Genomic DNA, 25,182 nt, shown 5'->3' with positions numbered 1-25,182 from the left:
CAGTATCATCAGCATCACCAGTGTCTTAAACAACACCAGCATCTCTAGCAACATCAGCATCACTAGCGTCCCTAGTAACACCAGTATCATCAGCATCACCTGTGTCTTAAACAACACCAGCATCTCTAGCAACATCAGTATAACTAGCGTCCCTAGTAACACCAGTATCATCAGCATCACCTGTGTCTTAAACAACACCAGCATCTCTAGCGATATCAGCATCACTAGCGTCCCTAGTAACACCAGTATCATCAGCATCACCTGTGACTTAAACAACACCAGCATCTCTAGCAACATCAGCTTCACTAGCGCCCCTAGTAACATCAGTATCATCAGCATCCCCAGAGTCTTAAACAACACCAGCATCTCTAGCATCACCAGCATCACTAGAGTCTCAAGCAGTATCATCAGCATCACCTGTGTCTTAAACAACACTAGCATCTCTAGCAACATCAGTATAACTAGCGTCCCTAGTAACACCAGTATCATCAGTGTCTCAAACAACGGATCACCAGTGTCTCAAACAACACCAGCATCTCTAGCAACATCAGATTCAATAGCGTCCCTAGTAACATCAGTATCATCAGCATCACCAGAGTCTTAAACAACACCAGCATCTCTAGCGTCCCTAATAACATCAGTATCATCAGCATCACCAGTGCCTTAAACAACACCAGCATCTCTAGCAACATCAGCTTCACTAGCGTCCCTAGCAACATCAGGATCATCAGCATCACCAGTGTCTTAAACCACACCAGCATCTCTAGCAACATCAGCATAACTAGCGTCCCTAGTAACATCAGCATCACCAGCATCACCAGGGTCTCAAACAACACCAGCATCTCTAGCATCACCAGCATCACTAGTCTCTAGCAACATCAGCATCACTATTGTCCCTAGTAACATCAGCATCACTAGCGTACATAGTAACATAAGCATCACTAGCGTCCCTAGTAACACCAGAATCATCAGTGTCTCAAACAACACCAGCGTCTCTAGCATCACCAGCATAACTAGAGTCTCTAGCAACATCAGCATCACTAGCGTCCCCAGTAACACCAGTATCATCAGCATCCCCTGTGTCTTAAACAACACCAGCATCTCTAGCGTCCCTACTAACATCAGTATCTTCAGCATCACCTGTGTCTTAAACAACACTAGCATCTCTAGCAACATCAGTATAACTAGCGTCCCTAGTAACACCAGTATCATCAGCATCACCTGTTTCTTAAACAACACCAGCATCTCTAGCAACATCAGCTTCACTAGCGCCCCTAGTAACATCAGTATCATCAGCATCCCCAGTGTCTTAAACAACATCAGCATCTCTAGCGTCCCTACCAACATCAGTATCATCAGCATCACCTGTGTCTTAAACAACACTAGCATCTCTAGCAACATCAGTATAACTAGCGTCCCTAGTAACACCAGTATCATCAGCATCACCAGTGTCTCAAACAACACCAGTATCATCAGCATCACCAGCATCACTAAAGTCTCTAGCAACATCAGCATCACTAGCGTCCCTAGTCACATCAGTATCATCAGCATCACCAGTGCCTTAAACAACACCAGCATCTCTAGCAACATCAGCATAACTAGCGTCCCTAGTAACATCAGCATCACCAGCATCACCAGGGTCTCAAACAACACCAGCATCTCTAGCAACATCAGTATAACTAGCGTCCCTAGTAACACCAGTATCATCAGCATCACCTGTTTCTTAAACAACACCAGCATCTCTAGCAACATCAGCATAACTAGCGTCCCTAGTAACATCAGCATCACCAGCATCACCAGGGTCTCAAACAACACCAGCATCTCTAGTAACATCAGCATCACTAGCGTCCCTAGTCACATCAGTATCATCAGCATCACCAGTGCCTTAAACAACACCAGCATCTCTAGCAACATCAGCTTCACTAGCGTCCCTAGCAACATCAGGATCATCAGCATCACCAGTGTCTTAAACAACACAAGCATCTCTAGCAACATCAGCATCACTAGCGTCCCTAGTAACACCAGTATCATCAGTGTCTCAAACAACACCAGCGTCTCTAGCATCACCAGCATCACTAGAGTCTCTAGCAACATCAGCATCACTAGCGTCCCTAGTAACATCAGCATCACTAGCGTCCCTAGTAACTAAGTATCATCAGCATCATCAGTGTCTTAAACAACACCAGCATCTCTAGCATCACCAGCATCACTAGAGTCTCAAGCATCACCAGCATCACCAGCTTCCCTAGTAACAGCAGCAGCCCAGGGCTAGCTATAGTCAATTTTACAATTATGAGACCGATAGATTCCTATGATGTATATTAAAGGATCACACTAGCCTTCTCATCTCATCCACAAGGTGGTTCTCACTGAGCCTTCAATTTTGCCATGACATATTTCAGGGGTGCAGAGAGTGAAAGGGAGGGTAACCCCTGGAGTATCGCGGATGAAAAATCCCAGTAGGGAAATTACTTCCTTCACACTTAAGAGTTCAAAAAGGAAAACAGAAATCAAGGTTAATTTTGCTGTTTTTATTTTCATACATATTCAAGTTCAGTTTCCATTGAAAGACAGATAAAACACAGACTAAAGACTCATCAGTGATTGTTGTAGTGGGCGTGGTCAACGTAACTCCATATATGGGCATTAAATCATTACATATCAAATACACTGTAGAAAACACTCTGTCTCTTTCATCTTGTCAACCAACAAATACTGTGTTACGTCCAACACCTCCATACAACTTGACCTCTTTCAGCGAATGACCTCAGTGGTCAAAAAAATGACCTCGTCTATCAACAGATAGGGTGCTACTTTCACCACACTCGCACTACAACTCAATCAGCACGTGTTTAAACATAGAATCATTAATGTGAATATACTAACAATTAGTATCAAAGTTTTCTCTTCACAATATTTACATCATAAAATTGTTTCTTGGTACAATGACAGGTAATATTCAACAGTTTTACATATTCACTGGTACACGTAGCCGATGGAAATCCATTACCCGTCTATTAAATGCAGATTGGAAACGAAACGACACCTCTAAAGCTAGCAACTGCCACGCACCCCACTAAACCCTATCTTGATTAAATTTTGTACTATGGTATCATTTTTAATGCGAATTTTAAGATTCCTTAATTTTTCAGACAAGTTTTGAAATTACGACCAGTAAAAAATCCAAAATAAATGTGAAAAGTATATTTTCAGTTTTTGAGCCCTTATCTGTCAAATTACCAGCAGTAGTATTGCCTGACAAATGTCTAAACACGTATTGAAATTATTGAATAGTTTTAAGTTAGGAAAAAAAATGTCCTCATACAATTTATTTTTATAGGAAAGGAACCTTCACAGATAGATTTTGTTAAAAGTAGAGGGTGTTGGAAAGCACATGCCAACCACTTAACTCATTCGCCCCTGAATACATATTTTAACTCTTCCAATTCAAAGGTTGGAATAGTTCATTATAAGAGATCAGGGGTGAATGAGTTCAGCATTCTCAGAAAAATAAGCTGATTTTTATCTATCATTGTCCAACTCTTTTATAAACATCAATTAACATCATATATATATACAGTTTTAGCACTAGTTTTGCTGGCAGGACTTGTACTGATTGACCATGAACCACTATAGTATTAACCACACAGGGAAAGATAACTCCGGCTCAAAGGTCAAGGTTCCAAGTCAACATATATAAACATTTCATTATAATATCACAGACCTATAGACTTTCTTACATGTACATCACTCTCATCTTTCTGTTAACTCCTCCTGTAAAAAAATCCACATTTTTTCTCCAAACCTGACCTTTCCCTGTCTAAGACCCCTTACATAATAAATTCCAACTCTTCTCTATACTAACTTCCACACTTTCAAGATTACCTTCTCCCTTCAAGATCAAAATGAATTTTTCACACAAAGTCCAATATTTACTTCCATTACTGGTCTTATCTTATTGAAACTTACAATACAAAGCAACATATTTCAAAATTCACATAATCTTTTAAAATGACAATTTACATAAAAAGCCATAACACTTCCACCCCTATTACATGTAGGACAAGGTCCAAATAGTAAAGGTTTGTACAAGACGTGCCATTACCAAGGGAAATCAACAATAAATATGACAAGAAAAGCTTTTCACAGGAGCCGAAGTAACATGAAGCATGCACAGTTCACTCCCCCTTTTCAATGCAGCCATGGCTAGCAGTTAAAACAGGTTTTTTTTATAAAAAGACTGCACAAATTTGAGATATTTGTTTTAGGACTGGCACTCGTCCCATAACCTAAAAGTACTATTGCTATATTACAGGAAAGGAAAAATGAGATTTGAACCCAGGACTTCCTTGTTCTTGACAAATGCTCTCAACAACTTTTGCTATACCTGGTCACTGCTATCGACGCGGGCAACTTTTGATACAGATAAGTATCAAATTACAAACATTCCGTTTATTTCAACAAATAAAAGCTTAAAAGTTCAAGGCTGAAGATGAAACAGCACAAAAAATATTTATATTTAACAAAGAATTCCCTTCCATAATCTGTAAACAACAACAGAAAAATAGAACAATGCATTGTACATAGAGTACAAACTTGTTACGCGTCTTACATGGATCAATGCAAGTCAAAACTTCAACAGTTATTGAAATGAAATAGCATGAACTCGCTATTTTAGCACGGAAACAAACACTAATGAAAAGTCCTTTGACAGTCATTGAAAGATACAAGAACAGGAAAAACTACAAACTTGTAACGCGTCTGACATGGATCAATGCAAGTCAAGACTTCAACAGATATTGAAATAAATAGCACAAACTCGCTATTTTAGCATGGAAAGAAATACTAGAGAAAATTTTCATTTTGAGGGCAAAAAAGATGTAAACAATTATTTAAAGTTGCAACAAAATCCAAACAAATAAAAACATCCAAACATGGTAGTACACAAAATATCGAACTGACTTGAGTAAATGTAACATATATCTGTACACACATCAATTTTATAAATAAAGAATACATTCTACATACCATTATCACATAACAATTATAATCATTAATTATATCATTTTGACTTGCCGAGTGGCAAAAAACACTAATAGTTGCTTGTAGCCTTGTTTTAACAGGTTCTTGTTTGAAAAACGGGCTTCTAACAACTGGCAAAAACTTATTTGTATTATAACTCTAGGGATAATCCTGGAGGGGGCGGGGCCATGGGGCCATTGACCCTTCATAAGTGAAACTGTCCCCCTCCACCTTCCAATCATCTTTTATTTTTACATAGAATGGCTCTTCTTAATTTTGATATTGACTAAAAAATGGCCCAATGCTCTCAAATTCCAGGGTTTTCCCTGTAACTCATTAATTTTCAAATGGATATTAATTCTCAATAATGTCTTAAAATCTACTGATGAAAAAGAGTTTCTTAGCTTCAATATGATTTGAAAACCCATATTCATATTAACTAGTAGTGCATGGGACCTATCAGAAATGTTATTGAATTCAACTTACAGCTAGACAGAAGCTTTGAACATGTAGCAAATTCATTTAATGTGCCAATTAAGTTAACAATTTTCATCATAAAATATAACTATGCTACTAAATTAACCATAATTATCACTGGCGTAATCATAAAATGTTATGTGTACGTATATAATCCAAAAGTATTTACACCAAACGATGGCCAGGAAACCCTTTTGCCACGTCCACAGACGCCATTCCAGATCACCAACAGACAAGCTCGTTACAGTAGCCAACTCGGTGCTGGTAACAAAAGTGTTTTACATCAATCTGTCTTTCAAAAATTATTGTAGCACACATAGTTATTCAGTTTGTTAATTGCATACCTAAGCAAAATAAATTGACACTGAGAATGTTTTGTCGGTGTCAGGATAGCATACCTCTAGTTAAAAACATTACAAGTTGAGACTTTTTGTCTGTCTCGGTATAGCATGTACCTCTTGATATTATAGAAAGCATTATATATTTAGTCCCATTATCCAACATAATAAATCACATCATACATTCTGATTTAATGTCCTTATTACAATTTTTCCAGGCCATTACTATGATATATATATAGGACATGTGAAGCTTAAGCCTTTTCCAATTTGATCCCCCGACAATTTCAACAAAAAGAAGTAACTTTTCCTTTAAGCCTTCTTCAATCTGATCCCCCGACAATTTCAAAAAAAAAAAGTAACTTTTCCTGACACTTCAACCCCTTTTTTGTCCTTTATTTACCAGTCTCTTTGACTGACTCCACACTTAACCCTTGCTTTACCCTAACCCTGAACCCTTTTAACTCCAACTCTGGCCCTTTGTACCCTAACCCTGAACCCTTTTAACCCCAACTGTCCCTTTGTACCCATCCCGTTTCCCTAGTGGCGTCTCTCCATCCAGTCATTGTCAGCCTCAGAAAGAAGTTCCTGTATGACCGCCTCAACGTTTTGGCCGTGTTTCTCCAGCAGTTTCTGGTTCATCTCCCGATTACAAAATCCCATCTCGATAAGTTTTGTCATTGGACAGTTCTCCTCTGTTTCCGATTTCTTGCTGTCTGGGGCCCACTTATCCTCAGGGGGTGTCCACTTGTCCTGCGGAGGCATCCAATCAGATGTTGGGGGCTTGTATTTTTCTTCCTGCGGTTTCCAAGCAGATTTTGGAGGGACATATGTGTTGCCTTGTTGACCAGTGGCTGTCTGTAAACAGTATGGTTGATAAATTAATAAAAACTTTCTTTATTTTGCAACGATTGTAAAATAAGTTATTGCAAATCACTCTAGTTGGCCCCGATGTTAGTGTGTTGGGGGTCTTAACATGTGAGTAAACCAGAGTACCTGGAGAATACCCACTTGACTTTTAAAGTTATACTCATTCACCCCTGAAGACACAGTTGAACATTTCCAATTCAAAGGTTGGGATAGTTCATTATGAAATGTCAGGGTTGAATGCCGAGTTAATTGAGGAATTAAACCTTGGTTGCCTAGGTGAAAGGTGGGGGCATTATCCCTGCACAATCCGACCAACCAGCAAGGTTGACATCTTTCATTATTGTTTGACAGTAGTCCAGTCAGTAGGGACAGCAATATAACTTTTTTTTTTTCATATACATATTTGACCAGCTGCCTGCAGGCAAATTTTGAAAAAAAATAGCAATATTAAAACCTTTATCGAACAATGTCATAAGGATTACAGTTTCAGTTTTATTTACAAAGTGCTGAATAGAACAACTAGCTACACAAAATATCCTTGGAGTCGAGGCATTCGCCAGGTTTAAGCAATTTAAATTCCATATCAAAAGATAAGAAGTGGAAAAATAAGAGGGGTCAGTTTCAGGGTTCAATGGCAACAAAGTCCCCCTGAGCTGTGGGCTTTTTACTTGTACACTCTTGACTTCACTTAGCAAATTCAAACAAAGTCATTTATCTCAGGAAGAAAATAACTTTCTGTAAAGAAATCTATTCCTTAGTTACTCCATTTGGTGATTTTTTTAAATTTTTGTTCCTACAAAACATTTTGTGTTTAAAAATATGAGACACAAATAAAAATAGTACTTCTTCTCTATCAGATAGGCATCAAATTACCAGCATTCTTATTCAGTATATTTTTGAAAACAATGAATGAAGCAAAAATAAAACATTAGGAATATTCCTTAACAGAATGGCAGAGATGGGAGACACCTGTTTTGATAGTAGGGTTTCTGAAAATGCCTCCCATACGAATAATTCTGGAACAGCCCTGTGAAATACGCACTATGATGTTCTCTACAGTAATTCATTGAAACATAACTGTACATACATCAGGTTGGTTTACAGTTGGAACTTTGTCCTTTTCCTCTTTGGGTTTCCAGGTTGATTGTGGTGGCTTGTATTTCTGCCCAGGCTGGCGTGTACCATTCTGTAAAACATTTCAAAAATTGGTTGAAAGATTAAGGGTTATGTTTATAAATATATTGTCTACACTGTTAGAATTACTTCCTTGCCCCAAAGAATATGTTCAGACGACGGAAAACAGATTCCTTGCAAAATACAGCTGCTTTTCAATACCTAAATATTTTACCTTTTTACCTTTAATCCCTTGGTAAGACTTAAATTACCGACCTCAGACCTATCTGGTACACCCTAGCCTGTTTAACCTTTAACCCCTTGGTAAGCCTTAAATTCCTGACCTCTGACCTACCAGGTACACCCTAGCCTGTTTGACCTTTAACCCCTAGGTAAGACCTATATTCCTGACCTCTGACCTACCTGGTACACCCTCATCTATTTGACCTTTAACCCCTTGGTTAAACCTATGTTCCTGACCTCTGACCTACCTGGTACACCCTCATCTATTTGACCTTTAACCCCTTGGTTAAACCTATGTTCCTGACCTCTGTCCTACCTGGTCTAGCCTGTTTGACCTTGAACCCCTTGGTAAGACCTATGTTTCTGACCTCTGACCTACCTGGTATGCTCGAGCCTGCCAGGTGTAAAAGACCTCCTTACAGGTTGTGTAAGCGTTGGACGCAGCCTTGTTTGCTGCCTTCACCGCTGTGGCCATCACCTGGTTCACAAACATGTCCGGTGGACTGTAAAAACAAATAAGACATTGATACACATTTAAACCATGTGATTACAGAAGGAAAAGCAACAACCCCCTGTTAACTTTTTGGTCTCAATTTGTCCCCTTTAACCAGACTCTTGATTCATATTGAATGTTCCATTGTAAGAAGTCAGAAATTATCACATCAAACCCTAAATCCAGTCAAATTATCAATTTATCAATTCCCTGCAAAAATGGCAGCCCTGCTTTCCGCATTACAGGGCTACCATTAATTTTTCAGATTGTGATCCCAAGTACCTTAACGTTTCATTCAAAAGATATTCATTTGAAACAATATTATCCTGGTTTCTTAAGCTTGTCTAAATCGTCCAGACACAAAACAATTGAGAATAATTAACTTAATTGTTTAAACATCGAAATATTTGTTATGTAACTGTTTTAACAAATCCTTCTCTGCCCTCAATAAAATTCATACACATCTCTGAAACAAAGACAATTTATATGAAAAAGTGATATTAACGTACACTCCATGTTGACCAGTTGAGTCGTGGTCAAATCTGTTCTCCGCGGTTGCTCCATTCTCTGACTGGTCATTAGTGGCCACTCCCCCATCAGCAGGATGGACATCCTCTATTGGCTCCTTCATGTTAGTTACCTCCCCTTCATCAGATTCCACTGAGCCACTACTTACACCTGACCCAGTGTGTGATGGCGCTTCGTCGTAAACCCCGGCTGCTCCTGCCGCTGATGAATAAACTGTCATAACAACAGTCTCCTCTGGGTCAGTTTTCTGTGGCATCTCAGCTGCAGTTGCAGCAACAACGGATGGCTCTGATGGTTCACGGTCTGGAGTTTCCTGTCATAATGAAGAGATATAATTGTACAATCAAATGAATACACATTCATACAAGTATATCCCAAATATAGAACAAACAGCCCTCTCTGCCTTAATAGCTCACTAGGTACTTCAAAATTTTCAAATTAAAACCTGCTAAGTATCAAATCAAAGGCGTACAAGAAATACAAGCTGCAGGAAGGACTTCATCTGTTTGGGTGGGCAAGATACCAGCGACATGCAAGTATATTTTTCATGCCCAGTAATTTGTTAACAGTAAACACAGGGATCTCAACTGTTTCCATGTCATGAGCAAGGGAGTTAGTCTTCAGGGGTGGGGGATGGGGGAAGCACCCACCCTCTTGATTATACAAAATTGAATCCCCTTTACCACATTTACCAAGGTAAATACAGACAGAAATGATCTAGAAGTTAGTATAAAAACGCTTTCTATCAAGCAGTATTTTTCTTTACCTCTTGACTGTTGACTTTCTCCTCTACAGGCTTTGGGTCAAGTGGCTGGGTGGACAAAGCTCCGGACGTGGTCAGCAAATCATCCACAGATGAGCCTGCAACAATAGTCAACAAATAAATTAAGCATCATGTTTATTCAAATGTACTTGTATAAACCATCACAAACAACCCACCGACTATACAGTAACATTACAGACACTAAACATAAGATTGAGATATATAAACCTTAGTTCTAATTGTAATGGGGACCTATACTTGGGGATCATTACGTAGATCCCCCAAACTGCCCCAGGCCTGGAGTGACAAAAGATACATTGGAAAGAATTTGCAATTCCATAATACACCTACATACTGAGTTGGTGACAAAGAGCCAGTCTGTAGGCATCACCTTGGTGTACTCCCATTTATGTGTCTATTTATCATAGGCCACTGCGCAAGCAGCCATTTGTTTCCGAGAAAAAGCCTGTCTCACAGAAGAAAAATATCAAGAAAAGTAATTGAACGAAACATAACTATGTGGTACACAACAAATTAAAAGCATCAACTTCCTTTGGGGAATTTTAGTACAATTAGCATCAGGATATTGACAGTAACTTTGTCACAATCCCTGAACCTATAGTAAACATTTACCTTATTTCTTCATAATAATTTAAACCTTTTGCAGAATACAGAAAGGCGATAGCTCCTACCTCTGGTTGTGATTGTATTATGGTTGTCATCAACTTCCTCGATTTCTACATCCTCTTCCTCATCCGCATCATCATCATCAGAGAAATCATCGATAATGGAACGCGAGATGACTGGTTTGCTGAAATCAAAGCATGCGGGCATCGGCACAATGAGGAAATCATCGTCCTCACTAAGGCTGGAGTCATCCTCGTCAGTGTAACTCTTCAATGACTCAATGTCAACATCATCTGTAATAAACACAAGAGAGAACATGATTCAAGATTTAAAACAAAACTGATGTTCAACTTAATTATTACACTTACACATTAAGCAGTATAATCCTCACCAGTGAATTTTTATTGTATATGTGGGACTCACTCACTTGAACTGTCTTAGTAATGGCATTCCTGAATATTTTCAAAAAGATCTTCAAGCCTGAAAAATTCTACAATGATTACTGCCTCACTTGGGTGGTACAGCATATAAACATTCTGTAACTAGGCTAAAGGTACACAAACACAAACCAATTGTAGAACATGTATCACAACCAGTTAGTCTTTTATGTGTGTCGTTTTAATGGCTAGTACATATACGGTACATACCCTGCCACCTTCATCAGACAAACAACCAGAGAAATGTACCCACAAAGGTGTAAAATATGTATCAGTTGACAAATATAAAATATGTATCAGTTGGCAATATAAAATCAAACATCAATTCACATACACTTTATAAGCATATGTATACTTAATGTTATACATGTACAAAATGACTATCAAATCAACAATTTGATTCGGCTATGCTTTGTTTACTACCTGGGCCTAGACGTGCAGATAGGCTGCAGTGGGCCAGTTTGGAACCAAGACGAAGGGACTCCACTCTATCACCTCTATGACCAGTACCATACTAGTCATTGAAATGACACACATTAACACTCAATGGTTGTGGTAATTAATGCTACTACGATTCATTCTCACCAACCTGTAGAAAAAGTTTACAAAAATAGACAACATACCAAGTTTAGGAGCATGCAGATTGTCCATGATGTCACGGACATATTGACCGGACAGGTGGTCATCTCTATCTAGATCCTCAGGCTCAGCATTGACCACCTCGACGCTGCTGCTGGTCGACAGGGCTTTGATGTCCTCGAGCTCAGGGGCTGGGGATTTGGGTGGGGTCACATCTATTAATAGAAGAAAAGTGAGAAATTGTTATATATATCCCTGCACTAGGACGCTTCCGCAAAGTTCCTACATCAGGAGTGTTGGATCACCAATGATATGTTATATATCATTGTTGCAACAACGTTCCCATTCTTTGAATCATATGTATAACCTTGGAATTAATATGTGACGTGTAACTTTAATAAGCAATATTTCTATGTTTGATCCAATAAAGTAACCAACCACTTCAATACCTCTGCAAACTGACGGGATCAAATCTATAAATAGGACATGGGGCCAGCTATATTAAAAGATCACAAGATCATAGGATCGAAATAGCAAAAATACCAAATACATCTCTTAATCAAAGATTAAAATACCAGAATCAAAATATGTTAGTTTTTTCCTCTCTTCATTTAAAGTTAAATTAATAGTGCTATATCCAACATGAATTGATTTTCTATTGCTGACTCACCAAGAGGTGTGTTGTTGGGTGTAGCGGTCTGAGAAACCTTGTGGCTCCCCCTGTTGGCCAGATTCAGCAGTTCAAAGGACATGAGGTCTTGTCCCGTCTCGCTGGTCACAGGCTGTTGACACTGATCCAGTTTCAGTTGAGCGACTGCTGCAGCAGCTGTACTTAAATCCTGCTCAAGTTTGACCTTGTCTCCATCCTTGACCTCGTCATCCTTGACCTCTTCATCTTTGACCTCTTCACCACTGACCTCTTCATACTCCTCTTTCAGGTCAACATCCTTTTTAGTGACAATCTCTTCCCGTACAGTGAGCAGTTCCTCAGTTTCCTTCCTCTCAGTGAAATGTTCAGCCTCTTCACATGATTTCTCCATCACCTGAAATCAGAAGGTTATTTTTTTTTTTTCAAATTTAGAACAAACATTTTATCAGTACTCACTACTGTTACAATATTCAATGACAAAGAAATGAACATTAAGATGTAAGATGAAGAAACAATGATGCTTGCGTGAATCAGCATGTCTAAATTAAACTCGGTATAATCTCAAAACGGTAATATATCTGACCTTCAATATTAATTTCCACTGTAAAAATTTCGTTCTTAACAAAGCCTGCATAATCTAGCAAGCAACTTGACCATTAATACTGCAAATCCATGTATTGCTCTGTTAAGACATAATTGACTGATACAAATTTTAAAAACTTTTCTTTACATGTTTTGAACTGTTACAATTTAAATAGGACTTCTTGGCTAAAACATAACTGTATATATATATCCTTTAATCATATCTTCTAATACTTAGGAAGTAGTAAAACATGTCACTTTGTTTTTTGGGATACATATTTGTACAATCTTGCAATAAGCTGACTCACTGGAAGTTGGTTGTTAGAAAAACAAAACATATATATCAGTTGTTTCATGACATATTCACTAATATAAGTAATTATTTTTGGATATGTAATGCCCTTGAAGGATTCCCACAAAAAATCTATATTTTTCCCCTTTCCCAAAGTTTGTGCGGCAAAAATGCTGCACATATAAATGGTCATGTATCATCGACTCTTAGTACGCAGTGCCACACAAATGTAGGTCAAGGAAAAGCAAACTCGAAGCAATTTTGTCTATTTCAACAATATGACCTTACCTGTTCTTCAGGTGCAGCCTCATTCTGAACAGTGTCGTGATCATATACCAACTTCAACGGGCCATCCTGTGTTGGTTCCAGAACCTCTCGTGGTACCACAGTGATCAGGCACCACACACGGTGACCGAACTGTTTTCCAGACTGGGTCATCTTCCAGTGGCTCTGATACTTGCCTGTAAATCAGTACAAAACACTGTAATCACTACATCTTTTAAAGCCTTATTCTCATTAATTTTTTTTATCTTAAAATTCAAGGAAATGATGTGTAACTGTTAAACCAAACCTTGGATATAACTTTTAGCTCTTTTGTTTCAAAGGAAAACTATTGGGGCTGGGCAACGCAAAAGGATGAAACAAGTTGTCTGTCTTTATCACACTACATGTATTGTGATACAGAACTTGACATTAAATGCTGTTATTGTACTTATTTTAACAGTTATCACATGTAAACATTGTTTTCACTAATTAGATATTGCTCCATCATAAATAACTGCTACATATGAAATCACTGAATTTCTGTTTTAGATAGATTCACACAGGAATTAGAGAATTCATTTTTGCACTTATTTCAAAATGCTTAATCATGAATAAATAACTGCTACATACAAAATCAAGTTCCTGTTACAGATAGAGTTGTATATATAGCTTATAACCATATCCGATTTCCGATGTCATGTCATTTCACCCTTGTGACAAAACGCATGAGACAAAAAATGTCCTTCCCCTACTCCTTGCCTTTGATCGTTCTATCATACACTCCGGAATCAGAGAAAACAGTGTATCGCCAAGACCTAGACATCAACTGATCATGAAGTGCTAAACACGTTCGTGAATACACCCATATACATATGGGTGCCTCGGTAGCCGTGATCACCAACGCGCACAGTCATTGTACTACTGTGTGCTATCAAGCGTGAACGTCAGACCACTCGTTCTCCCAAGAATTTCGGTTCGATTCCCAGCGGTGGTGGAAAAAAGAGAGTGATGTTTGATAGGGTTAGTTGTTATCCCTCCGATGGTACGGTGGTTTTCCCCCCGTGGGTTTTCCTCCACCACGAAAACACCATTTGTTCCCTTAGCGGCGTCGTAATAAAAGCTCCACAGAGCTTATGTTTGTTGTTGACAATTGTACACGACGTTAAATAAAGATTATTATATTATTATTTACTATCATATGTGCACATATAGCATTTCTCTTATCTGCGACATCATAAAAATACATAATTATGTGCGGTTTTACTCATTTATAATTACACGGTATAATCATATTAACGTACCTGGCCTCTCTGGTGCAGTGAGTTGAACAGAGATGTCAGCTTCGTCTCCTGGGGACAGTGGCAAAATATCCATATCCTGATGTCTGTTGAGGGATGGGAAAGATCCGTATACCAGGTGGAGCTGTAATTAAACGGAACTGTTGTAATAGTAAAAAATAACTTAATAAACTAATATTCCTCATAACCAAGTACAGAAACCCTTCTCCTGACAGAAATAACAGAACGAACAGCTGTGTCACCAGCTTCAAATAAATCTGAATACAGCATTATATTTTTCAAACATTTAATTTTAAAATTAGCATGCCTGTCAGAGCCGTAAAAAAAATCCACAAAAACCATTTGGAACATTTCCCGATCATAGACCAGAAAGAAAACATCATTTAAGTAAGAACTTGCAAAGAACCACCAGAGAATACTGTATATATAGGAAATTGTTTGGCTGCATATTATTTTTGGCCTTTTTGGTTCTCTGTATTGAGGGCGAACTTATCATTACAATGAATATAAGTAAACAGCATAATAAACATAGCAATAAACTTGTGCAAAATCAAAACTGGGTAAATATGGATTTTACTTGCGATGGGCGAAAGTTTGACAGGGCAAAAACGTCCCATTATACAGTATTGTCTTTCTTTATAAGACTTGATAAAAGACTGTATCACAGTAGGATTACAACTACAGGAAAATTAATCGTAATAACTCATGCCAGGTATTTCTTACCTAGTGTTCATCATCAGATATCTATTTACATTAAGTCACATCTGGTTACTTTTGACCAACCTCAGTGCCTCAACATATCTAGCTGTTTTTACCCCAATTTTTGTGCACCTTTAAGCCAACTTTTTGCCTTACCATATCAAAGTCACTTTAGACCGACCTTTGTGCTTTACCATACCAGGTCACTTTAGACCAACCTTTGTGCCTTACCATATCTGGTCACTTTAGACCAACATTTCCACTTAACCATATCTGGTCACTTTAGACCAACTTTTGTGCTTTACCATATCTGGTCACTTTAGACCAACCTTTGTTCTTTACCATATCTGGTCACTTTAGATTAACCTTCGCACCTTAACATATCTGGTCACTTTACACCAACATTTGTGCTTTACCATATCTGGTCACTTTAGACCAATCTTTGTTCTTTACCATATCTGGTCACTTTACACCAACATTAGTGCTTTACCATATCTGGTCACTTTACACCAACATTTGTGCTTTACCATATCTGGTCACTTTAGATCAACCTTTGTGCTTAACCATATCTGGTCACTTTAGACCAACCTTTGTGCTTAACCATATTCGGTTGGTACCAACCTTTGTGCGTTCATTCCAGGTATGACTTCCAGTATTCTTCATCCGCCAGGTTTTGAGGAGTTTGGTTCCGGGCTGGACATTAGTACCGTCCGGGATGGTCACGTCATACAGGAACGAGGCATCATAACCAACATTTCTACAACATATGTGAACAATACAGGTCAGTTTAAGAGAATTAAGGAATCAATCTGGAAATAATTATTTTTTAAACATTAAAGCCCTTAGTTCTCCTACAAAAATTCTTCATTGACATCAGGTGACTCTCTTAACACTTGTATTAATTTGAGTTTTTCGTTGGATAGCTTTCTTCAATTTTCACCTTGAGTTCTGGTCACTGCTGAACAGAACGCATACAAAAGGCATATCAGCATTTTGAAGTGAATTTCTTTTTTCATTTATTGTTCTTTTGATCAAAGTATTTGGAATTTTTTTTTTCATAAATTTGGTAAAAACAAATCTGATTGGGAACATGGCCGAATTACTTCAAAATGTATAATATCATCTAGACAATGTATGTATGAAGAAGGGTGATTCAGAGGAGATCAGGCAGTAGTATTACCCTCCTCAGATAATATTACTGTATAGGAAAATGTATAAATATCATATAGACAATGTATGTACGAAGCAGGGCGATTCAGAGGAGATCAGGCAGTAGTATTACCCTCCTCAGATAATATTACTGTATAGGAAAATGTATAAATATCATATAGACAATGTATGTACGAAGCAGGGCGATTCAGAGGAGATCAGGCAGTAGTATTACCCTCCTCAGATAATATTACTGTATAGGAAAATGTATAAATATCATATAGACAATGTATGTACGAAGCAGGGCGATTCAGAGGAGATCAGGCAGTAGTATTACCCTCCTCAGATAATATTACTGTATAGGAAAATGTATAAATATCATATAGACAATGTATGTACGAAGCAGGGCGATTCAGAGGAGATCAGGCAGTAGTATTACCCTCCTCAGATAATATTACTGTATAGGAAAATGTATAAATATCATATAGACAATGTATGTACGAAGCAGGGCGATTCAGAGGAGATCAGGCAGTAGTATTACCCTCCTCAGATAATATTACTGTATAGGAAAATGTATAAATATCATATAGACAATGTATGTACGAAGCAGGGCGATTCAGAGGAGATCAGGCAGTAGTATTACCCTCCTCAGATAATATTACTGTATAGGAAAATGTATAAATATCATATAGACAATGTATGTACGAAGCAGGGCGATTCAGAGGAGATCAGGCAGTAGTATTACCCTCCTCAGATAATATTACTGTATAGGAAAATGTATAAATATCATATAGACAATGTATGTACGAAGCAGGGCGATTCAGAGGAGATCAGGCAGTAGTATTACCCTCCTCAGATAATATTACTGTATAGGAAAATGTATAAATATCATATAGACAATGTATGTACGAAGCAGGGCGATTCAGAGGAGATCAGGCAGTAGTATTACCCTCCTCAGATAATATTACTGTATAGGAAAATGTATAAATATCATATAGACAATGTATGTACGAAGCAGGGCGATTCAGAGGAGATCAGGCAGTAGTATTACCCTCCTCAGATAATATTACTGTATAGGAAAATGTATAAATATCATATAGACAATGTATGTACGAAGCAGGGCGATTCAGAGGAGATCAGGCAGTAGTATTACCCTCCTCAGATAATATTACTGTATAGGAAAATGTATAAATATCATATAGACAATGTATGTACGAAGCAGGGCGATTCAGAGGAGATCAGGCAGTAGTATTACCCTCCTCAGATAATATTACTGTATAGGAAAATGTATAAATATCATATAGACAATGTATGTACGAAGCAGGGCGATTCAGAGGAGATCAGGCAGTAGTATTACCCTCCTCAGATAATATTACTGTATAGGAAAATGTATAAATATCATATAGACAATGTATGTACGAAGCAGGGCGATTCAGAGGAGATCAGGCAGTAGTATTACCCTCCTCAGATAATATTACTGTATAGGAAAATGTATAAATATCATATAGACAATGTATGTACGAAGCAGGGCGATTCAGAGGAGATCAGGCAGTAGTATTACCCTCCTCAGATAATATTACTGTATAGGAAAATGTATAAATATCATATAGACAATGTATGTACGAAGCAGGGCGATTCAGAGGAGATCAGGCAGTAGTATTACCCTCCTCAGATAATATTACTGTATAGGAAAATGTATAAATATCATATAGACAATGTATGTACGAAGCAGGGCGATTCAGAGGAGATCAGGCAGTAGTATTACCCTCCTCAGATAATATTACTGTATAGGAAAATGTATAAATATCATATAGACAATGTATGTACGAAGCAGGGCGATTCAGAGGAGATCAGGCAGTAGTATTACCCTCCTCAGATAATATTACTGTATAGGAAAATGTATAAATATCATATAGACAATGTATGTACGAAGCAGGGCGATTCAGAGGAGATCAGGCAGTAGTATTACCCTCCTCAGATAATATTACTGTATAGGAAAATGTATAAATATCATATAGACAATGTATGTACGAAGCAGGGCGATTCAGAGGAGATCAGGCAGTAGTATTACCCTCCTCAGATAATATTACTGTATAGGAAAATGTATAAATATCATATAGACAATGTATGTACGAAGCAGGGCGATTCAGAGGAGATCAGGCAGTAGTATTACCCTCCTCAGATAATATTACTGTATAGGAAAATGTATAAATATCATATAGACAATGTATGTACGAAGCAGGGCGATTCAGAGGAGATCAGGCAGTAGTATTACCCTCCTCAGATAATATTACTGTATAGGAAAATGTATAAATATCATATAGACAATGTATGTACGAAGCAGGGCGATTCAGAGGAGATCAGGCAGTAGTATTACCCTCCTCAGATAATATTACTGTATAGGAAAATGTATAAATATCATATAGACAATGTATGTACGAAGCAGGGCGATTCAGAGGAGATCAGGCAGTAGTATTACCCTCCTCAGATAATATTACTGTATAGGAAAATGTATAAATATCATATAGACAATGTATGTACGAAGCAGGGCGATTCAGAGGAGATCAGGCAGTAGTATTACCCTCCTCAGATAATATTACTGTATAGGAAAATGTATAAATATCATATAGACAATGTATGTACGAAGCAGGGCGATTCAGAGGAGATCAGGCAGTAGTATTACCCTCCTCAGATAATATTACTGTATAGGAAAATGTATAAATATCATATAGACAATGTATGTACGAAGCAGGGCGATTCAGAGGAGATCAGGCAGTAGTATTACCCTCCTCAGATAATATTACTGTATAGGAAAATGTATAAATATCATATAGACAATGTATGTACGAAGCAGGGCGATTCAGAGGAGATCAGGCAGTAGTATTACCCTCCTCAGATAATATTACTGTATAGGAAAATGTATAAATATCATATAGACAATGTATGTACGAAGCAGGGCGATTCAGAGGAGATCAGGCAGTAGTATTACCCTCCTCAGATAATATTACTGTATAGGAAAATGTATAAATATCATATAGACAATGTATGTACGAAGCAGGGCGATTCAGAGGAGATCAGGCAGTAGTATTACCCTCCTCAGATAATATTACTGTATAGGAAAATGTATAAATATCATATAGACAATGTATGTACGAAGCAGGGCGATTCAGAGGAGATCAGGCAGTAGTATTACCCTCCTCAGATAATATTACTGTATAGGAAAATGTATAAATATCATATAGACAATGTATGTACGAAGCAGGGCGATTCAGAGGAGATCAGGCAGTAGTATTACCCTCCTCAGATAATATTACTGTATAGGAAAATGTATAAATATCATATAGACAATGTATGTACGAAGCAGGGCGATTCAGAGGAGATCAGGCAGTAGTATTACCCTCCTCAGATAATATTACTGTATAGGAAAATGTATAAATATCATATAGACAATGTATGTACGAAGCAGGGCGATTCAGAGGAGATCAGGCAGTAGTATTACCCTCCTCAGATAATATTACTGTATAGGAAAATGTATAAATATCATATAGACAATGTATGTACGAAGCAGGGCGATTCAGAGGAGATCAGGCAGTAGTATTACCCTCCTCAGATAATATTACTGTATAGGAAAATGTATAAATATCATATAGACAATGTATGTACGAAGCAGGGCGCTTCAGAGGAGATCAGGCAGTAGTATTACCCTCCTCAGATGATATTACTGTATAGAAAAAATTTGCAGAGCTATATAACAGTAAGAATACCTGACCTAAAGAGCTAAATTTGCGCTTTCCAAAAACACTCATGTTGGAATGCTAGGGCTGATGACAATGCTCTAGGTAATCTCACTCATTTTTTGTTTATTCACCAGCAAGATTTTGCCTAACACTTGAGTTGATGTTTTAAAATACCCAATTACTAATGTCAAATTAGGCTAGAAAGAAATGTTTTTTGAGAATGATTAGATAAAATGACATCATTATGTTCATTTGCATCTGAAATCGTAGATAAATCTGACAAAAACCTGGACATACCTCTTGAAGGGCAGTTCCAGCCGTTCACGCTTCAGTGGCTCGTCACGCTGTGTGTCCAGTCTTCGTTTGAGAAGTTCTTCCTTCCTGCGCTGTTTGTGTAGTAGTTTTTCTTCTTTTCTCCTCAGCCTTTCCTGTTTGCGAGCCGTTTTCTCCTGTATCCTATGAAAATAAAACTTTGATATTAGCAAAAACCTAACATACATCCTTAAATTGCAGATCCATTATTTAAAGTAGTTTTTGTGATCGAAGTCCCAAAATGAAATTACAAATTTTAAAGTTCTTACTTCTCAAACTTAGACTGAAGAAATTGTGTCATGCAATCCTGATTGACTTGTTCCTGTGGAAGTGCCTCAGGAATTGCTTCGTCGCGAGGAGTTCCCTCCCTTTGGGGGTACAAAGAGGTCTTGAAGAGTGGAGATAAACGGCGTAATTTGGTGGTTGGTTTGCGGAGTTTCAGGAATACATGGTCTGAATCATGAACTCCGTTAACAGCCTCGCACTCTTCACAAAGATCGTAGTCGACACAATAACTGAAAAAACATGTAAATATAGAACATTTGTAAAGTTCATATTGTTTGCATTAAGATAATTTACTGTAAAATCATTAACTTAACTGTACATAGCATTAAATCAGGAAATTGGTTGTCAGAGATGTTCATCATTGTATAATTACATTTACAAAACTGTGAAAAAGATATTTTCTTCGTTTATTCATATCTATTGTTCTATATTTGTTTACAATAATTTCAACTGCACAAAAACTCGTCCAACCACTATGGCTTCAATGATTTCAGATTCACCAGAAATTGCCACCACAATTTTGAACCAGAAAGGCCAGTTAATTTCTGTAGAATTATCCACCGTGCTGGACTGTCAGATATATAGTATTTGATATCACTTCAAAATTCACGATCCATCATTACTATTTCTCAATTGATTGATGATAAGTCATTGATCAATCACAAAATGAAACAAAAAAATAAAATCACCAAAATGAGTAAACTGTACAGGTGTTGGATACTTCTGAACAAGTTGAAGGCAGAAATGTTGTTTATGGTAAAACTTATGAAGAAAAGTGCTTGTTAAATCAGTTCTGAGGTCTGCTCTGAATTTCAATAACTGTTGAAACTTAACATGTTGTAGTCAATCCATGATTGATCATGAGTCACAGGAACAAGGACCAATCATCAATTAATTTTACGAAATGGAATGACACTACAGATCTGTCTGGAAAAAAAATTGCATTTTGAGTCTGGCAATGTTTGTAAAATTGTCAGCCCACCAACTGGTGCAATTATTATTACCAGCACTGAATATGCTGATCCAGAAAAGTGTTTCAACCAAATAGATTCTGCAGTAAATTAAACACTTCTGGCACCTTCGTGTTAAAATTTTAACTGATCCCCCCTAAAAATATAGCAAAAATCAATTCCGACACATATTTGCCCGATAAGACAAGGGTACTGAATCATAAGGAGCACCTGCAGTGACAGTCTAAATGGCTGTGATACTATACTCCATGCGGTATTTCTGATGTAACGAATTGAGACTTCACATTTACGGTTTTGTTAAAAAATTCAGACTGTACTTACCAGCACTTGTATCGGACCCCAACTATGACTCTTTCGCAGAAGTTACAAATGATACCCTCATGGTAATATATGGCTGCAAGGAAACCAAAAAGGACATTTTAAACAACGTTCTCATGGTTCCATCATCAAGGTTTGTTTCAGCAGAAATTATGCAAGAGACACTGGGAATATCATACTGTTAAATGTGTATATAGTAAACTAATCAAGAGCAGACATACTACTGCTTCATATTTAACTTGTAAGGTGACCATTCGATTGTCCGGAACCTTTCATTTAATTATTATTTAAATACATAATACATGTAGATCTCTTAAGAATAGGTTTATAAATTCATGAAGAGAAAATGACTGAGTCTGGAGAAGAAGATTTTTGAAATATTTGTTAATTTTCCCTTTGGGGCCCCGCTGAAGTTACCGAATTCATCATTGAAATTTCCACTTAATAGATCTATCTGTTTTGCAATATTTTTTCGATGAATTGAAGCAAAAAATTGTTTAACATTTGAATAATTTGCTAGAATCCAAATTTCAAAGTTCATTCAAATTCCTGTTATATACTGCATACCGGAAACTTTCGCCCTAAGGTGGTAAAATCTGTATTCACCCAGTGTTAATTCTGCCATTCACATTTGATCGCTATGTTTAACATGTTCTTTACTAACGTTCACTCTTATGATAAATTCACCATCATTACGGAAGGTGAAAAATGCGAAGGTAAAACTGTAATGAAAATTTCCCGGTATTCAGTTTAGCATTTTAATTTAGTGTCACTGATACAGAAAAAGGAACAGATCTTAGCCCTTATCTAGAAAAATAACATATTTCAAAATTCGATTCATAGGGAAAAGTAAATTATCATAACAAACAATGATGACTCACGATGGCTTGAAGGAGTTTCTGTTTTGGGAGTAGCCTCCCCTTGTCCACCTGTTGGTGACGTCACAGCTGGGTCAACCTCACTGGTTCCCTTTACTGACTGGATGACAGCGCCATCTAGCCCCTTTAGGACATGACGAACAGTCTTCTTTGTGACGTCTTTCACAATCTCAGTTCTCAGCTCCATCTTCAGCTGAATAGAAAGTAAGCATAAATATATAGTTTGTTCAGAAAAAATAATGCAAAGAAATGACCTTAAGTACTAACGGATAGAAACAAACTTTCTTTGAAAACATTCCACTATTGCACTTTTTATGGGGAATTATTGCACAGGAACCAAAAAACTAATTAGAAGTTGGAGGCCTCATTTTAACTAAGTAGGCATAAATATACAAACATACTTTTATGCCATTTATTGAATGGAAACCAAGTGTAACGGACAAATAAGTGCATCTAAATGTATACCCGCTCCTTTCGGGGAAAACGAGATAAAAAAGAAACAGGCTAAAACAGGAAACATCAATATCAGTCACAATACATTTCACTTAATATCATGTCACTTAATGTCACTTTTCTGTTATTGTAATGTTTTCCTCTCACGAATGAGAATTGATATCAAGTGAAATCTACTGTACAACATAATTTGGTTTTAGATACGAACCTGTTGCATGAACTTGACAAAGACTGAATATGGCATTGCAACTTCGTCCGACTCTCCTGACTCAAGATCGAGGGCCAACTTCTTGGGTTTTGCACCGCGGTCAGCACTCTGGGTCTGTCTGCGAGATTCCTTCACCAGCTTTCTTGTTTTCACCTTCTTCTCAAGCTATAAACAATGATTATTGTAATGTTTTGATCAACTCAATATCGATGTTAATGGAAGACTAACAGATAAGGAGTTTTGGTTTGTTTGTGTTTTACGTCCTATTAACTCTTTCCGTACCGCAACTCCGGTCCGGATTCCGTATTTACTTACCGATGTACTTATTAGACTCGCCCCCGCACATATAACAAAATGGCGGATTGTAAAGGTACTTTTTAGACTAGGTGTAACTGCCGCAAGATTTAAACAGGTAACCGTGAACAAATATTGTTATTGTTTCATGTTCTGGTTCATAGACAAACACTTATTCATTTTCGCAGCATAATGACTAACTGGCAGCTGATTATGACTGAGAAATCGACATTTGTCTGGCAATAAACGATACGATTCCTTGTATTTAACACAGCGTTTTAGTGCAGGTTTCCAATAGGGATTGATTATGGTTACGAATGTGGAGTCGTTGAGTTTTTTTCTAAAAACAAGTAGATTTCATCAAGACTTATATTAGAATATTCAAATTTACTTCCATAAGTCTCAACAAATATCTGATGATGAATTTATGAGTGTTCGTATCAAAATAAGTTGCCGCCATCTTGTTTACATTTGAGGCACCAAACGCAAACATCTTGCGGCAAATGCGAGAACATTAAGTTACATAATAAAAAGTGTACTCTGCACAAATAAAATTATTTCTTCTAAACAGATGGGTTCTGATTTTAGCGACACTTAATTATTTTTTCGCGACAGTTTCGTGCGATAACCAACTAAACATCAGACAGGTTACATCAAAGTCTCTTGTCGTGTGTACACGACAACGGGGATGAGACGGCCCTTTATTTTGTCGTCTGTACACGACAACGGGGACCAGGATGACATATTGTTGTCGTGCGTACACGACAACGGTACGGAAAGAGTTAATAGATAGCTATGATCATTTAAGGACATGCCAGTTTTGGTGGTGGAGGAAAGCCCGAGTTCCCCAAGAAAAATCACCGACCTACGACCAGTACCTGGCGACTGCCCCATGAAGGCCTCCAGCTCGAACCCGCAACCCAGTGGTGGAGGGATTGTGGTAGCAGCATGTCAGACGCCTTAACCACTTGGCCAACAGGGCCCCACAAACAAATAAGGTTATTGAGATGTTTTGAACAAATTTGTACATTACTTATATACATTCGTTTTAATTTGATCGTTGATCATGTACTCTCGGAAATTAAAGTTTATATTGCTGGTTTCATATTGTGACTATAACTCTTAATTATTGATTTATTGGTAATTTCTACATACCACAAAGCAAAGATTTTTAACATTTGTAATACTAGTTAATCTTTAGGTAACAATGCTGTCTAATTCCTCGAGACCTGTATATCCCGTCTAAAGTGTTCTACAAATGGAGTTTTTGTTATCTCTATGTTGAATGGTGAAATGGACTTCA

The 25,182-nt window shown here is 37.6% G+C and overlaps 2 protein-coding genes across 2 annotated transcripts in view; both read right to left on the bottom strand.

Moving 5' to 3' along the window:
- Positions 1-1,530: 1,530 nt before the first annotated feature.
- LOC110449304 lies at positions 1,531-1,839 on the bottom strand. The gene has a single exon (XM_021496075.1). It carries the CDS (start codon positions 1,837-1,839, stop codon positions 1,531-1,533), a length of 309 nt encoding a protein of 102 aa, XP_021351750.1.
- A 677-nt stretch (positions 1,840-2,516) lies between these two features.
- The window catches only part of LOC110449314 (next to BRCA1 gene 1 protein-like), a 31,804-nt gene continuing 9,138 nt past the window's right edge, over positions 2,517-25,182 (bottom strand). The window contains exons 6-21 of the mRNA XM_021496085.1: positions 23,586-23,750; positions 22,928-23,117; positions 22,050-22,122; positions 20,742-20,987; positions 20,458-20,616; positions 15,896-16,031; positions 14,579-14,699; positions 13,302-13,474; positions 12,161-12,533; positions 11,535-11,705; positions 10,540-10,767; positions 9,851-9,945; positions 9,066-9,397; positions 8,443-8,566; positions 7,795-7,893; positions 2,517-6,695 (exon numbers count right to left, since the gene is read on the bottom strand). Of these exons, the coding sequence (XP_021351760.1) occupies positions 6,378-6,695; positions 7,795-7,893; positions 8,443-8,566; positions 9,066-9,397; positions 9,851-9,945; positions 10,540-10,767; positions 11,535-11,705; positions 12,161-12,533; positions 13,302-13,474; positions 14,579-14,699; positions 15,896-16,031; positions 20,458-20,616; positions 20,742-20,987; positions 22,050-22,122; positions 22,928-23,117; positions 23,586-23,750 (3,003 nt within the window). The 3' untranslated portion in view covers positions 2,517-6,377. The remainder of the gene's footprint in view (positions 6,696-7,794; positions 7,894-8,442; positions 8,567-9,065; positions 9,398-9,850; positions 9,946-10,539; positions 10,768-11,534; positions 11,706-12,160; positions 12,534-13,301; positions 13,475-14,578; positions 14,700-15,895; positions 16,032-20,457; positions 20,617-20,741; positions 20,988-22,049; positions 22,123-22,927; positions 23,118-23,585; positions 23,751-25,182) is intronic.

Source organism: Mizuhopecten yessoensis, unplaced genomic scaffold (genome assembly GCF_002113885.1).
Source record: "Mizuhopecten yessoensis strain PY_sf001 unplaced genomic scaffold, ASM211388v2 scaffold4559, whole genome shotgun sequence".
In the NCBI taxonomy this organism is placed as follows: Eukaryota; Metazoa; Mollusca; class Bivalvia; order Pectinida; family Pectinidae; genus Mizuhopecten; species Mizuhopecten yessoensis.
The sequence above is the reverse complement of the archived record's forward strand: the minus strand, read 5'-3'. Positions and strand labels throughout refer to the sequence as shown.